Source organism: Lygodium microphyllum, chromosome 23 (genome assembly GCF_053477565.2).
Source record: "Lygodium microphyllum isolate KBCC chromosome 23, Lygodium_microphyllum_v1.1.10, whole genome shotgun sequence".
Classification (NCBI taxonomy): domain Eukaryota; kingdom Viridiplantae; phylum Streptophyta; class Polypodiopsida; order Schizaeales; family Lygodiaceae; genus Lygodium; species Lygodium microphyllum.
In genome coordinates, this window is record NC_141157.1 from 13,413,741 (window position 1) to 13,431,420 (window position 17,680).

Sequence of the window (17,680 nt, forward strand, 5' to 3'; positions counted from 1 at the left end):
ATGTAGATTATTTTTCCTCTTTTGGTGATTCCTCATGAAAGATTACCCGTGGAAATCTTGTTATTATATGCGGTGCTAAGTCTAGTACCCTCTATCCCTTGCTTGTATCTAGGTAAGTTAACCATGTTTTGGGAGTGGCATTGTTCCACATATATCTCTTCGGCATCATCGCCTTGGACACGTCTTTGAAAGGAATGAAAATACTTGCCAATTTGTAGCACCTTCCACCCCTGGACTATAAGTGTTTTCTTTGTGATTGTTATTTATATGGCATGCAAACACAAAGTGCACAAAAAAAGTCTAGCATGAAGCGCATGGGTGAGCCTTTGGTTCTTGTTCATTCGGATGTATGTGGTCCCATGCCCTATTAGTCATAGATGGTGAGAAGTACTTTAACATATTCATTAATGATCACTCACATAAGGTTTTTCCTTACCCTATTAAGCAAAAATTGTATATCTTGTCTACCTTTTAGCATTGTCTTGCACTTGTTGAGAACCAATCTGGGTATAGGCTGAAATACCTAAGGTCAAATAATGGGGGTGATTATGCCTTAAAAGCTTTTGAGCAGCTTCAATGAGCAAGGTATTAAGTGTCATTTGACTACCCCTCCCTAGAATGGTATTGTCGAACACATGAACATGATTTAGGAGAGTCTATAGTATTCTTAGCTAAGCAAGCTTACCGCAATAATTTTGGGTGAAGGCAATTAGTACTGTCATACACTCGATTGATAGATCTCCTTACACTACTCTTGTTTGCCAGGTTATAGAGGAGAAATGGACTAGGAAACCTCCATCATATGCTCATTTATGCATCTTTGGCTCTAAGATATTCTATCATGCTCCCAAGGACAAGCACAATAAGCTAGATCCTAAGTTTGTGAAATGCATCTTTCTTGGTTATGGGGATGCAAGTGAGATGAGCTATCACCTACAGGATCCACTGGCTCATAGGGTTATATGTATCCATGATATAGTTTTCCATGAGAAAAAGATGCATAAGCGAGCTACTCCCATACAGCAAGCTACACATCCTATAGTAGTTGATATTCCAATGGCCTAGGATCTGCATGTTGTGTAGGATTTGCCTACTTTAAGATGCTCTACTAGAGTTAGACGTTAGCCTCTTTATACCCCCCATGGAATCATAGTATGGTAAATAATAGATGCATGTGGGACTCTCTCTTATGATGAGGCCCTATGTAGAGATGATACTCACTCATGGGATAGGGCTATGCAATTGAGTTTGGCTCTTTGCAAAAAAAAAACCATGGGTGAAATTTGGTTCCTTTGCCTAGTCACACAAGAAGGCATTGCCATGTAAGTGGATATACAAGTTGAAAAGGATCCATGCACACCCCATGCCTGCTTATAAGGCTATATTGGTAGCTAAGGGTTTTAAGCAAGAACATGGTGTTGACTTTGATGAAGTATTTTTCTCTTGTGATCCATGCACACCCCAAGCCCACTTATAAGGCTAGATGAGTAACTAGGGTTTTAAGTAGGAACATGGTGTTGACTTTGATGAAGTTTTTTCTCTTGTGGTCAAGATGACAACCTTACACTTAAAACTAACATTGGTTGCTTGGCTAGATCTAGATATTTATTAGATGTAAATACGTATTTTCTACATGGGGACTTGCATGATGAGATTTATATGTAGCAATCCAAGCACTTTGAGAAAAAAGGCAAGGAACACTTAGTGCATAAGTTGAGAAAGAGCCTTTATGGCCTTAAGCAGGCACCTAGGGAATAGTACCACAAACTTGATACTTTTATGCATTCAAAAGGATATAGTCATAGTGCTATGAATCTGTGTTTATACAGAAGAAGGCTCGTGATGGCAACCTTATGATTTTGGTACTCTATGTGGATGATATGCTTACTGCTACAAGAGCTCATGATGAGCAAGATGCCTTGAAAACTCAAGTCAAGAAGAGCTTTGAGATGAAGGACATAAGGACAGGCCTCGCATATTCTTGGGATGCACATCACACACAATCGCCTAAGAGGCTCTTTTATCTATCACCACAAGAGTATATCTAGAAAGTCCTTGAGCTCTTTCATATGCAAGATCGTAAGCCTATTGGTTGTCCTCTATATTCTCATGTGAAGGTTATTTAGGCTAGTTATTCACAATCAGATGAGCAAAGGGCCGGGATGGCTAAGATCCCTTATGCATCCGTAGTGAGAAGTTTGATATATGCCATGATAGCCACTCATCTTGACATAGCATTTGCAATGGGAGTTGTCGTATGCTATATGGCTACGTCTGGCTTGCAACATTGAGATCTACCATTTTGTTGTCCATAAGCGGATTGCCTAAGTGGTTCTTGATTCCATGAACTTTGTGTACGCATTTGCTACTCAATATAAGTATGACCATTTCCATGGGTTGGTGGCTATCCAAAAGACGAAACTTTTGATCGAGATATCCAAATGACAAGCTTTTTTATTCTAACTAGAGGGTACAATGTCCCCTTCAAGGTGATTAATTTACTTTTTTGTTAGAATCAACTTGCAAATTTTTATAACCACTTTTCTAGATCGTTCTAGAATAGGATAGCAACATGTTTGATACTTGTAATCCCTATTTTACACTTGCAAATACCTAAGAAATAGTATACCTACCTAGAGGGACTATATGGGCACCTAGTTGAACCAATAGAAACTTGGGGGGACCAAAATAATATTGAAAACGCCCTACAATAATCCCTATAGTACATAAACACTTGTAGGTCCAAAGTACTCTTTTTAGCACCCTATAACTTTACTATTTGAAACTATAATCAACGTATGGTTGCTTTAAAAATGCCCTCAACTACTGTAGATCTTTAAAAGGATGTCATTCTCCACTCAAGTACCTATTGTAAGGGATATATCGACAATCAAGGCTCCCTAAATGGGCTTAGGACCACGAAGGGTTATCAAAAGTTCCACCCTAGGCCTAGTTGTGCACCCCTTCGAAGTCTTTAATAATAGGAGGGTCACCTCACTATTGTCCTACTACCTCATCTGGCATCCAACTTTTTCCTCATTCGAAAATCAACATGCCAACTCAATACTAACTATGCAATCATGAATGACATGCACTGATTGGAAATAGAATTTCAACCTTTCATGAGATGCAATAGGAATAGATTGGAGAGGTTAAATGGATAGAGAGAAGGGGTTATCATAGTAGGCAAGCTATGACTCACAACATTGGAACCTACCCTTCTTACAATGGATTTCTTAACCCCCCACAAGGAAGTGCTAAATATGCAAACCATAGACATGCCATGAATCATTCTTTATTTCCCTTAACCCACAATGAAGCCATGGTTGCAAATGAAGATGAGGCTTTACAATTAAAGTAGCATGAAACACACCTCATGCTAGTGGACATGGATTATTAGTTGCGAAGTGCAAAAGCAAGGTGGCAACCATAGCTACAATTGCAAAGTTTTCTATAGTAGAAAAAATCTCCTAGAGCATCGACTTGGGCTACAAATAAGCAATATAAGTTTTTTTTTTTAATTAACCTAATGTAAGCATTAAAGACTTAATATACTAAGCCTCACTTTATATGCTTTTATGCAAAGTAATCACTTAGAAAATTTGTACAAATGATGACTTTCTTATGTTTAGAGCTAAGATGGTAGAAAATGTCATCAATTGCATATCACCAAAAAACACTCTAATACTACTTACATGCCTCCACCACCACTCCCACCACGTAGAGATATCAAAGGTTTTGCACCCATAGTTGCTCGTTCTAATATTATAGTTTTAGCTAGACTAGATTAGAATGACATAGAAGAGGATACCATACATGACTTTTAAGTTCACATGAACCAAGTTTGGATACAAGGAGAAAACCACATGCATGGTAGCCAAAAATTTGTATTTAAATCGCAAATTTCCATCTTATATATAGAATATAGTCTTGTAATCAAACTACAAAAGCATATTTGTAATTGAATTCAAATTGTATTTGTACTACTTTTCATCGTTTTTACAATTAAGAAATATGTATTTCTTCCTGATAGGTTGTGGCAGGAGGAAAATTTGTTTCGTTAGAATGCCTCTACATGAAATATTTCTCTCTTCTCTTTGAGGAGGCACCTACACATAACCTTCACCATCATTAACATTCTTAATTCAAAAAAACACATGTATCTTAGTTAATTTAACATAGTTTCAGATTACATATTTTGTTTACCTTGCAACCATTACACTTGAACAGATATATAGTAGGGATATTTAGATCCTCATTTACTCCATTTGCATTAACATAAATAGGAATTTTCCCTTACACTAAGCATGATTAAGAACTCATCCTATAATCAAACCTCTAACATCATCATCAGATTATCAATATCATTCTATAAGACTTGATAAATTGCCACAATCTTTCCATTAATGTAATGCCAACTTGTGTAATAGGAAGTCAAAATAAAATATTGTGATGCAATCATATATTTAGAGATGATTGATTTCCATTGCAGTTTGGATGTAATCTCATATACTTCTAGGAAGTACATGCATTTCTCCGATTTGCATATGAATGTTAATGATGATTTTTAAGCTTCCTCATCATAAAGGTCCACAAAGATATATAATGGCTAAAAGGGATGAAGAAGACGCGGGAGAGAAGAGCACACACAATGTAGGTGCTGTCAACAATGTTATGACAGCCTTATTGCACTTTCATATACATATGAATAAAGAATATGGGCAGTCACTATACATGGGCAGGCCCAAGGGCCTTTTACCCCAACAACCTCCCATTAAAAGGCCAATGGGCCAGGGAGTGAAAAAACAAAACAAAAGAAAAGAGACAGGGTGAGGAATCATGACATCTCACCCAACGCCCAATCGGAAAGCGAGCTATGCAATAAGTGGCGGGAACCTCCTCACAAGAAGAGTCAAGCATCCTTGAGTCCATGACATCTAGGAGATAAGCGATCCCATAGCTCTAGACAATAGAGCAATCCATGACTACTTCCCATGAGGCAAGCAACACAACTCATCAGAGCACGGCTGTAGAGTTAGCATGACTCTCATAATCCATCTACAAGCATCTAGGCCTGCTACCAGCAGAATCCATAAACTTGTCAAGCATAGTAATAGCATCCTCAATCCATACCAAACGGTAAGCCCAAACACGATGGGTAGCATGATCCATGAAGGTCACAAAATACAACGCTCCACCAAGGGACTGGGAAGGCATAGATCCATATACTACAACATGGACTAGATCTAGAGGAGCATCCCTCACACGATTGCCATAAGCCAAAGAGGCTCTGCACGGACCATGAGTACAATGAGGGCAAGTAGCATGGGGAAGAGTAGGCAATAAGCCCATATCACATAAAGCATCCATCTTAGTGTGTTGTACATGGCCTAGGCGACAATGCCATAACAATGCATGTGGTATCTGCGTAACTGCAACCATAGAATCTCCCACATGAGAGACATGCACTACATAATCACTGCCATATCTAGTACCTTTGGCCAATACCAAGCAACCACGATGGATTTTCAATGAAGTATCCCCAAGAGAGACATAATATCGTGCACCATGCAACTAACTAACAGAGATCAAGCTCTTACTGAGCATAGGTATATGCAAGACATCACGAAGCATAAGAGAATATCCATTTGGCAAAGCCAAGTGTATATCCCATGTAACAATAACATGACAATCCTACTCAAGGCCCAAAGAAATACATTTGTCAACCTCCCTGTAAGAAGAGAACCAAGCTCTATGTAGAGTAACATGACAAGATACCATATTGTCTAAAAGCCAATCAAAGATATAGGCCATATCACTGAGCAAGTAATCTACAAGGTCACACGATGCCAGGAATCTAGGCTCAGTTGCATCATCATGGGTAACTACATGCACCATACCACTATCAACAATGGTCTCACCTATTGTATCACTGACTCTCACCATAACACTATCAACAATGGTCTCACCTATTGTATCACTGACTCTGCTCTCATGTCTAGTGCGGCGCAATCTTTTTTGCTATCTAATCCACTTGAAGCATTTACGCTTCACATGCCCTATCTTTCCACAATGAAAGCAAACACTACCTGCAAAACTTGTAGAAGAGGACAATGGGTAACTACATGCACCATACCACTATCAACAATGGTCTCACCTATTGTATCACTGACTCTCACCATAACACTATCAACAATGGTCTCACCTATTGTATCACTGACTCTGCTCTCATGTCTAGTGCGGCGCAATCTTTTTTGCTATCTAATCCACTTGAAGCATTTACGCTTCACATGCCCTATCTTTCCACAATGAAAGCAAACACAACCTATAAAACTTGTAGAAGAGGACAACGGCTCTGTAATAGCATGAGTAGGACTGTCCAATACATCCAAGGAGCTCAAAGAATCCAAGGAACTCTCATCAGAGTACCAACATATGCATTGCTTCTTTCTTTAGAGTGGCTTTTATCAATTTTGACCATGACCCTAACCCTTGCAAGAACATACTTTGATTGCTCTCTAAAGTATATTCTTGTCATCCTCCATGTGGATGACCTCATTCTAATGTATAGCTACACAGAAGAGGTGGAACATATGCATTAGAGTGGCTTTTATCAATTTTGACCATGACCCTAACCTCTACAAGAACATACTTTGGTTGCTCTCCAAAGTATGTTATTGTCATCCTCCATGTGGATGACCTCTTTCTAATGTATAGCTACACAGAAGAGGTGAAACATATGCATCAAAGTGGCTTTTATCAATTTTGACCATGACCCCAACCTCTACAAGAACATACTTTGGTTGCTCTCCAAAGTATGTTCTTGTCATCCTCCATGTGGATGGCCTCTTTCTAATGTATAGCTACATATAGCTACACATAAGAGGTGGAACATATGCATTAGATCCTTTGCCATGGTAGACTCTCTATGGCCAAGCAAGCTCGTAAGGCTTGGTGCCAACATATGCACGACTTCTTTCTTTAGAGTGGCTTTTATCAATTTTGACCATGACCCCCAACCTCTACAAGAACACACTTAGGTTGCTCTCCAAAGTATGTTATTGTCATCCTCCATGTGGATGACCTCTTTCTAATGTATAGCTACACAGAAGAGGTGGAACATATGCATCAAAGTGGCTTTTATCAATTTTGACCATGACCTCTTTCTAATGTATAGCTACACAGAAGAGGTAGAACATATGCATCAAAGTGGCTTTTATCAATTTTGACCATGACCCCAACCTCTACAAGAACATACTTTGGTTGCTCTCCAAAGTATGTTCTTGTCATCCTCCATGTGGATGGCCCCTTTCTAATGTATAGCTACATATAGCTACACATAAGAGGTGGAACATATGCATTAGATCCTTTGCCATGGTAGACTCCCTATGTCAAGCTTTTGTCTGCTAGGCTTGTCCGTGTGGGAGCTTTTGCATTCGTGGTTGATGCCTTTGTGTTCTCCCCTTCTGGTTTGGATGAGTCCCCTTTGTAGTATGCTATGACGACTTCCAGATCTTTTAGTCATGCAGACAGCCCTCTTGCCAACATATGCATGACTTCTTTCTTTAGAGTGGCTTTTATCAATTTTGACCATGACCCCCAACCTCTACAAGAACACACTTAGGTTGCTCTCCAAAGTATGTTCTTGTCATCCTCCATGTAGATGGCCTCATTCTAATGTATAGCTACACATAAGAGGTGGAACATATGCATTAGATCCTTTGCCATGGTAGACTCTCTATGACCAAGCAAGCTCCTAAGGCTTGGTGCCAACATATGCATGACTTCTTTCTTTAGAGTGGCTTTTATCAATTTTGACAATGACCCCCAACCTCTACAAGAACATACTTAGGTTGCTCTTCAAAGTATGTTATTGTCATCCTCCATGTGGATGACCTCATTCTAATGTATAGCTACACATAAGAGGTGGAACATATGCATTAGAGTGGCCTTTATCAATTTTGACCATGACTCCAACCTCTAGAAGAACATACTTTGGAGAGCTTGTCATCCTCCATGTAGATGAACTCATTCTAATGTATAGTTGCACATAAGAGGTGGAACATAGGCTTTAGATCCTTTGTCATAGGCTCGATATAACAAATTTGAGCATACTCTACTTTCTTTATTTGGAGAGTTGTCACCTTTCACCATGCATTTTTTTAATTAGCTTCTTTTAGAGTTTGGCATGGCTTCTAGCAACCCTATGTCATGCCCCATGGCCCATGAGTCTTCATTTGGGAAATTGTCACCTTTCACCATGCATTTTTTTAATGAGCTTCTTTTAGAGTTTGGCATGGCTTCTAGCAACCCTATGTCATGCCCCATGGCCCATGAGTCCAAACTTACTTTCTTATGTCATCCCCTCTCCCATTATCAATGCCTCGGCAATTCCATGATGACTCGTTCATACAAGGTTGGACATTTCTCATGTGGTGGCTTTGGTATCTTCTTTCATGAAGACTTCGCTTCATGCTCACAAGAGAGATGGTTTTGTGATATTGATAAAGGATTACATATGGAGGAGCCACTCTTGCAAGTTGGAGTGACTCTAATCAAGCTACTAACTAAATATGTTAATATTTGATATTCCACTGTAAGTTCTACTTTATCCAACAAGAAGCCACCTACTATGTCTCTTTCCTCAATGGTGGTGGAGTACTACACAGGCCAACAACATTTTGCATAGATCAAGCACATTTATAGCATTTCTTGCTTGTCATCCAATTACTTCTCTCCTTGGTCATTTAGTTTTTCACCATTTGCCCTGACCTGATGCCCTTTGATGCGTACCACCAATTGTATGCATGGACCAATTAATAAGGATAGCACTCCATGATCTCCACAAATTAGCAAGGACAACACTCCATGATCTCCATGAACTAAGGTACTTGCCAAAAGGACACTAAGTCGCTTTTGAATTAGCTACTACATTTCTCACAAAAAACTTTCAACTTTTGTTACTTCTACTAGATTTGTTGTTAGAGATACATGAGATGTTTTGGATCAACAAAACAATACTCAATTTGGTGGTGTGTTTTTGTGGTTTAAACATCAAACATCACAATTATCATTAAAAGCATCAATGTGAATACTAAAAACGTTTTTAAAAACACAACTAAAAGGAACACATCATTAATAAGTCAATGTTAAAATATAAAATCATTAAAAACGTTTAAATAGAAACTAAAAGCATTATTTAAAAACACAAAAATATTAAAGCCGCTTTTCAAAAAACTTAAATAGTTGAAAACGTTAACTTCATACTTTAAAAGAAAAATTTTAAAAAACGTTAACATCCAAAAAAAAAACGACATAATGGAAAAACGTTTTTTAGAGAATGTAAAAAACATGAAGCTTCACGTTTTCTAAATACAAGTAAAAACATTGACAATGTTCACATGTAAATGCAATGTTTAAAAAAATTTCTTAAAAACGTAAAACAGGTATTAATAAACTTTAAACGACAAAACGATTTTAAAATGCTGCACAACCCACCAAAGACCCACTTTTTTCTCCCTACTTTCACTTCAAATAAAGATTGGTCATTTCCGTGTCTCATTTCTCCGGACTGATTCTGATAGATGTTCCGAAAGGCGGGCAAGGTAGCTCACCAAGTAATGGAGGGCCAACCCCCGCCCAAAGTGTGAACATGCACTTTTTGAAACTGGCCACAAACATGGGCATCATATCTTTACACACCAAACGGATACAATTTGTAAAAAAATAAAAAAATAAAAAACTTATAAATCTTTTGATTGGTTGCAAATGTAAAAAGTGCACCCATGTCCGCCACTTTACCAAGTGGACAGGGGGGACTCCCCGTCCAAAAGTGAGCGGGGAGTTCACCTGTTTAGCAGGTAAACAATAGGTCATGTCCTTTCCAGCGTGTAAAAGACTCCGGACGCCAACCCTTAAATAACTGTTTTGATTGGTTAAAGCTAACAAAATAGGCGTCCCTTTTTTGGTGTGTAACCAGCCTACAAAAACAAAACTCATGTTTCATGCGTGCAAATGGCCCTCGTCCCCCTCGCTCCCTTCAAACCAGCTCACTGAGGTCATCTGCAAGGGTTTCCCTCCTCTGATAGGAAACGATCTCTTGTTCTGCTCCCCCACCGGCCACCACCTACCTCAATCTACTACAGACCCTTCGCTTCCAAGACCATTTGCATTATCCATTTCCGCGAGGCATAACTCTTCTACGTGAATTTCTCAAAGCGTGTTTTGGCCAGTTGCACAATACCTCTGGTAGCCACCATCATCCAGATTGTTTACCCGTGTGCTGTGCGCAGAAGCATAGGGTACCTACCTAGCAGAGCTTCGGGATGAGGGCTTGCGAGACCCACCCTTTCCAGGCTCATTCACAACCATTGGCACAATATGAACTGTGTGCTGAAGCAGTGAGAGCTCAAAAGAAAGGAATGCATGTGAGAGAGCCATTTGGGCAACAGAAAGGAGAAGCAATTGAGGCTGCATGAGGAAAGAGTACCTTTAACCGATACCACTCACTAAAGGAAATGGAATGCATCTGTAGATGGGGCTTGACCTACTGAGCTAGACATGCGCATATTTATTTGGCACATACCTATGCTATCCAAGAACATCACGATTATTAATTTCAAGATCATCCTAATGCATGGCCAAGACTATGGGATCTTTCTGAATTCTCCTTCCACTTTGGCCTTGCAGTCATCCACGTTGGCCCCTATCTCTTCCATGTAGTGCATCGGGTGATCAGACACCTCCAACAGTTTGGTAGCTCAATAAAGCATCCAAGTCTAATTACTAGTAATTACAAGAATCCAAATGGAAGAGATGAAGAACATAAGGCACTTTATCCACCTCCCAATCAAACTAACCATCAAACCGGTTACAGCATATATCATTGCAATCATTGTAAAGACGCCTTAAGAGTGCCCACGGGCTTAAGCATCTATAGGTCTCTGTAGCTTCACCGACAACATCCCAGGCTTTTGAAGTAAAGCTACGAATGAAGAACAGAGCTATAGCAATCCTCTATCTACAACAAAGTTGTTACCATAAATTACCAGATATTTAAGGCACTGAGAGAGAGAGAGAGAGAGAGAGAGAGAGAGAAATGTCAGCCGCCAGCTACTGTTTACTTGTTTGTGCTTTACAATTGTCACAAGGACTCCTTCCAAGTTGGCAATTAGTTCTATTAAATCTCTCACCAAAGTAGTCCAGCAGCATTTCCCTTCTGCACCGTTCCTGTGCATGCAAACAAAGCCAACTATGAGAATCAGTCTAGCAATGATAATAATGCCATCAACTCAATGAATTATGGTAACAATGCCATTAACTCAATTTTTCCATGCAATGTCACTGGCCCAATTTTTGTGCACAATCATGGACTCAGTGCATCTGCAATCATATGTAAGGAAAGAGATCCAACTGACCTTTTCTGCACAGTAGGCCTGCATTTTTCTTGCCTGCTCCATGCCCCACTTAAAACGATTTCGACTACCTCCATGACCAGTGCGAAGCATACACACAATGCGACTGAAATCTTTCTTTGTATAGAGAATTATGCAAGTGGATGGAAGGCCATCTCTTCCTGCTCTACCTGATTCCTGGTAATAGCTTTCCATTGCCTTTGACATAGAGTTATGCGCTACAAAGCGCTGCATTACCAATTATATTTTAACTGAGAGGATAGTTCCAATTTAAATATGTGAAGACTTGCTGCACTACATTTCAGAGTATGCAAAATAGTGCATGCAATGCTGTGATTAAAGACTATAAATTACACTTGGGGAAAAGCCACAAATTAATGTTAGCAAGATATATTGTGCTTGTGCTAAAAACAAGCTTTTAGGAAAACTGGTCACTTACAACATCAGCTTTGTCGATTCCCATCCCGAATGCAATAGTGGCACACACCACCTGCACTTCCCCATTTTGCCATTTTCTTTGCACAATCATCCTGTCTTTACCAGAGAGACCAGCATGATAATACACAGTTCTAATGTGGAACTTTTCATTCAAATAACTGCAGACATCCATGCACTCATTCTTTGATAGACAATATACAATTCCACATTGACCATTGAACTGACTTCGAATGAATTCACCCAATTGCTTGAATGGATCTTGCTCTTTGTTGACCACCTCATATGTGAGGTTGGGACGATCAAAACTAGCTTCCAATACAAGAGCTCCAGGTATCCGTAGTATCTTCATGATTTCCTGCAAGTTTTCAGTGTCAGATATAGTCCTAAGCGGTCTAACTTGAGTTGTAGTCAAGGAACTGTACCTGCCGCACTAGTTGAGTTGCTGTAGCTGTAAGTGCCATGAGAGGTATGCCTGGAAAATGCTGCTTCAGGGCTCCCAAGGCTGCATAATCAGGCCTGAAATCATGCCCCCATTGACTTGCAAGTAGAAAAACAATGCTTCTATCAGCTCATCTATCGGGTTATAGAGCTTTACATAACCTAGCAAGCACACAAGTGGGCCATGCAGCAGAACAAACACTGCAAGATTTTTTACCTCACACAGTGTGCTTCATCTATGACAAACCGAGCCAGCTGTCCCTGCACAAGTAAAACATATCCTGAAATGAAAGTATGAACTTCAATGAGTTGGATAAAGCAGCCAAAAGTACTCCTCACGCACGCCACTAGGGAAAAGGAAAATCCTTACCCTTTGCTGCAGACCCTTTAGCAATGCCTGAAAAGATGAACTTCCTGCAACTTTCTCGGGTGTTACATATAGGAGTTTGCATGATGGCTTAGCCTTCCTGAATGAAGCAACAACCAAATTTCAGAAACACAAATTTGTAATGGTGATTACACCAGAAGAAGTAGGTGCTCACCTTACTTGAGCTCTTGTAGCACTGCACGAGACTGAGAGGAGCTTTGCTGAGAACTAAAATATGTTGCTGGAATGCCATATCTACCTATGAGAGCCAAAACTTGATCTTGTATCAAAGAAAGCAAAGGAGATACCACTAATGTAACTCCTGGAGACAAAACTGCAGGAAGCTTTCCACCAAGAAAAGTTTGTGGCATTAGCCAAACTCAGATGCGAAATAAGAGTAAAGTACCACCCAGAGTCCCCCAAAATGTGAATTTACACCCCTCAACCTTGCACAAAAACTCCACTTTTTAGTATCCGAAAACTATTTTTGCACATCTCATGTGCAAGACCCAAAGCTAAACTGTGGTGTAGAAATAGCAGTGTCTAATTCTTGAGAAGAAAAACTCCTGTTCAGGAATCAGAAAAAAGACCAATACTTGACTGGGTGCAAACTTTTGCACTACGATGTTCAGCAGATGTAACTTAACAGTGACAATTTGCCAAAGTTTGACAGAATCAAATATATAAGGCATACATTGGATGTAGAATATGACCGCTACACTGTAGAGACTTAGCATACCAAACATTCATACAAATTTATCATTGGATGTAGAATATGACCGCTACACCGTAGAGGCTTCGCATACCAAACATTCATACAAATTTATCAGCCATACATTGGATATATTTTTATTCAGCTGTAGAGTCTTAGCATACCGAACATTCCTTGCACATCAGACCTTAATAGTCCTTAAAGAGACTGGTATACCATTTAGACACAAGGTTTTCCAGAGCATCCACAAGAGAGAAAAATGAGGTGGCTTTCATTTTAAACCTCATCCACTAGTCAAGTATCACAAATTACCTGATAGCATAGGCTCTTGCCTCCTCCTGTTGGCATCAAGACAAAGCAATCCCTCCCAGCTATAGTTGCTTCACATGCTTTGCGTTGCAGAGACCGGAACTTTTTATGTCCAAAGATAGCATAGTTTGCCAAATCATAGTCATCTAAGCCTTCCAACTGATCAAACGTGAGTACTCCATCTGCAATGGGATTCTGTCGCTGAGCCGCAGCCACATTTGCAAAAAAGGAGGAAACAGAACCATCTTTCCTTGAGCTATGAGCCTGAATCATCATACAGCAATATTTAGTTTCTTGGGCCCACAATGAGGGAGTTGGTAATGAGCTAAGGGATCCACCCCTAGTCTAGACAAGATTTGGTAGCTTTTCAGGTTTAGATGTGAATTAGATAGAACTTAATGATTAACATTTCTTCACATTTTTATGTGGATCATGCAACCTCAGAGGATTGATTACCGTATCAGTTTGTAAGCAATCACCTACAAACAATATTTGTGCCAAAACTCATTGATGCAGTCTATATTTAATGTTCACCTCAGCCTCATTCTTCTGTTGTCCTTGTGTGGACACAGCCGCTGAGCTTCTTTGCCGTACTGGCCTCTCAATAATGCGGACATCATCACTGTCGCTCAACTCCACTGCCCAAGCTGATGGAATGCCTGCAGAGCAATCTGAAGGGGCTGCTTGATAGTTGGATTCGTAATCTTCATGCACGCCTTCTCCTTCTGTGGTTTCCTCATCGTCAGTGTCGTCCTCTTTATCCTCCTCCTCCTCCGTCCCCGCCCTTTCCTCTTCTTCTTCATTCTCGCTGCTGACAATGCCGTCTGCACAATCGTTAACCACAACATCCTTTTCTGACACAGGGACCTCCCAACAAGCAGTGTCCCAGTCTTCTCCAGCTTGAGTGGCATCTGCAAGCCTGGCTAAGTAATCATCCCCGCAGTGCTTTACTGTGAGGAAATCCTTCCCGTCATTCCCTGCAATGAGAACAAATGCTTATAAAAAAATGGCATGTTCCTGCCCATAGATTCCTTCCCGCATGTAAGCTTGGCTGGGGGCTCACCATATAGATCCTCGAGCTGCTCCAGGCATGTGCGGGCAACATCTGCGTCGAACCCTAATTCTGATGCAAGGCTGAGAAGCCTAGCTTTCTCAAGTTCCTGATCAAACGCCATGTTTCCTGTCGCTCTCCCGATAGCGTGCAAAACTGACAATAAGGATTTCCCGCCACTTTTGTAAATCAGAATCAAAGTGGCCAATGAATGTTAGCATTACCTTGGTGGAGCATATGCTTAGGCCGGGTTCAGACGGGGCGCAACACAGTGCGCACCGTGCAGCCTTACCGCCCCCAACCACAGATATCCACGTGGTAGAAGACGTTCACAGAGCACGGTGGCAGCAGGGACTCGAACGTCCACATCACAGCAGGCTAGCGTTCCTTGCGCACGAAGACAAGGAACGCTTGCCGCGAAGCGGGGTGCAACTTGCAAGGGAAGTGAAGCTGTTCCCTATCGCACATTGGATAATGCTATCACAAAAACATCACATGCTTTACTTTCCTCTACTCCACAACCTCTCTATCTCTCACCCCTTTTACACCTCCCCCCTTTGTATCCACACACACACACACACACACACTCTCTCTCTCTCTCTCTCTCTCTTACATGCATATACAAAAGGCCAAACATGCATCTAGGAGTACATAGACTCGTATGTACATGCAATGACCATGTACCAATATTGTAGTTGTATCCATGCTTGCTCTACACAACAGTTAGAAGTAGCTCCACATGATCCTTGGATGTTACAATCAGAAATATCATTGCTACGTTGAAATGAACCACAAAGTTTAAGCATATCCAAGCATCAAATACACTCTCAGCAGTATTAACAATCCACAAAGGTCTTGACCAATACAAAAGCTTGCTCCAAAGCCGATAACTTTGTACCATAAATCCAAGTATCAACAAACCACAAAGTGTCACTTCTTGATTATGCCTATGCATCTACATCCAAACGCTACAAAAATGTTGAAACTTCCCATGGGGCCTAACCAAAATGAAGCTTTCTTTTCTTTGAGGAATCACTGGGAAAATTTTCATTCTCCAACACAGCATGCCCAGGTGAAGCAAGTCCCATTGCCACTCTTCGTCCAGGTGATGGTACAGGGGACATGATAGTCTTTCTTCTCTTTCTTGCAACTAAAATTTTAAAATCCCACAACGTAAACGTGAACACATCTAACAATCAACAAAGATTACTTAACATTAGAATAACAATACCTGGCTTAACATTTGCAAACCACTCAGTAGGCATTGTTACACCTTGATGTAGCATCACAAATCAACTGAGGTTCTTAAATTCATACTCCGGCCACCCCCTCGGTATTCTATCAGTGTGAGATCGTCGAAACCTCTTTTCCTGCTCAGCTTCACCCATATGCAAAACACTGAGTATACCCACAATGCACGGCCTCAATAAAAACTGGAAGTAAAATCTCTATATTGACATCATCATATAAACGCTCAATGACCCTTGTAAGCGTTCTTCTTATAATATCATGTGTTGTCACTACGCGCAAGATACACTGTAGTTCCTTCTAATACTCAGAAGCCGGATAATAGCCCCAGCTTGGAGTAGGCATCTGCAAAAGTCAAGCAAACGCTTATATACAGTGCAAGAAATACATACTCAATTACCACTGAGTATATGTCATCCGAATATGGCACAAAGGCCATTTCACATATATGCCAAGCAGGGATTACAAAGCCGTCAAAATTCAACATATACATCTCTACAAAAATGCAAGCATATCATTCCACCCTCCAAAAAGTACATCTCTATATGCATATCTGCAAAAAAGAAATGCACCTTATTGCATCTTCTGAAGTACATCCTTGCACACAGTGTTTATCATGACATTCACAATGCTTCCATTCTCATCCAGTAAGACCCTCACACCGCATGAGGATTTTACCCTTGAAAATGCAACATACAATTGTTCATGTGTAAATACTGATATCTTTTAGTAAAGACCAACAATAGACAACATCTAGCCTTGTGACTTATTGATCGTCATAGCAAACACCAGACGAACAGGAATTTGCATCCGCCTCATAGTAAACGAAAATTGGAAGGTGCTAGGAATAAAAGTGATCCTAGGAATGAAAACTCGTTCCCCTACATTTGTCCCTGTTATTATCTCAGCATCTATCACCTTTTTATTGAATGCCTTACATATCAACCGTGTACCATTACACAAACCTTTTGCTGGATTTAAGTTCCTAAGCAGAATAATAGGTGCATTCATCTTTAGCAATAGATGGGGAGGAAATCCACCTCCAAGATCTAGTGTATTTAAATACTCCGCACTATAGTATTGTATAACTTATCCTGGCATCGATTGCAATGCAGAATGATTCAAAGAAGCCATCTCTGTATTCCGCGCTACAAGTATAGCACACTTGGCTGAAATATGCTCCAAAGTCTCTCACCGTGGACACTTCACCGTACATACTATTAACCAAGGTTTCAATAGAGTGTCCTTTCAATACCATGCTAGATGGAATATGTAACTTATCACAATTCTCCATAGTACCCACTCCATCCCCTATCCCTTGAATCCAACTAATAAACCCATTATCCATTATACCTCCAAAGATTGATATCCTCATATTCCCAGACAACCTTAGCACCTTAACATACTGCCATAAATGAGAGTAACATAATGCCGCATTAACAATATCTTCATGGGAGCCCTTCATCACGACGAGCAGGATCTACCTAAAATCACCTCCAAGCAAAGTGACCTTTCCACCAAATGGTTTATCACAGCTCATAACATCTCTTAAAGTTCTGTCAATAGCTTCAAATGCAAACATGTGCATCATGGGAGCCTCATCCCACAAAATAAGGCTCGATTGTCTGAATAGCTGAGTAAGATCGCTCTGAATAGGAATATTACAGGTGGATCAATTACATGGATCCAATGGAATTTTAAAC

The 17,680-nt window shown here is 40.2% G+C and overlaps 1 protein-coding gene across 2 annotated transcripts; it reads right to left on the reverse strand.

Annotated features, from left to right (window-relative positions):
- Positions 1 to 10,818: 10,818 nt before the first annotated feature.
- On the reverse strand, positions 10,819 to 15,251 carry RECQI1 (RECQ helicase l1). Of its 2 annotated transcripts, none has more exons than XM_087664241.1 (11): positions 14,954 to 15,251; positions 14,742 to 14,858; positions 14,213 to 14,655; positions 13,682 to 13,942; positions 12,838 to 13,001; positions 12,661 to 12,757; positions 12,508 to 12,551; positions 12,275 to 12,368; positions 11,854 to 12,207; positions 11,418 to 11,642; positions 10,819 to 11,229 (listed from the first exon to the last, which is right to left on the reverse strand). In XM_087664241.1, exons 1-11 carry the CDS (start codon positions 14,964 to 14,966, stop codon positions 11,113 to 11,115), a joined length of 1,929 nt encoding a protein of 642 aa, XP_087520367.1. In that variant the 5' UTR covers positions 14,967 to 15,251; the 3' UTR covers positions 10,819 to 11,112. The 2 variants fall into 2 exon arrangements, with proteins under 2 accessions (XP_087520367.1, XP_087520366.1); XM_087664240.1 differs by having other exon boundaries at positions 12,275 to 12,389; positions 14,954 to 15,250.
- Between the last annotated feature and the right edge of the window lie 2,429 nt (positions 15,252 to 17,680).

Excerpts from the sequence above, each read along its gene's own strand:
- RECQI1 (XM_087664240.1), bottom strand. Across the intron at positions 12,552-12,660 it reads TAAAGGGTCTGCAGCAAAGG|GGACAGCTGGCTCGGTTTGT; the intron begins GTAAGGATTTTC and ends TTACTTGTGCAG. Across the intron at positions 11,643-11,853 it reads GAATCGACAAAGCTGATGTT|CGCTTTGTAGCGCATAACTC; the intron begins GTAAGTGACCAG and ends TTGGTAATGCAG.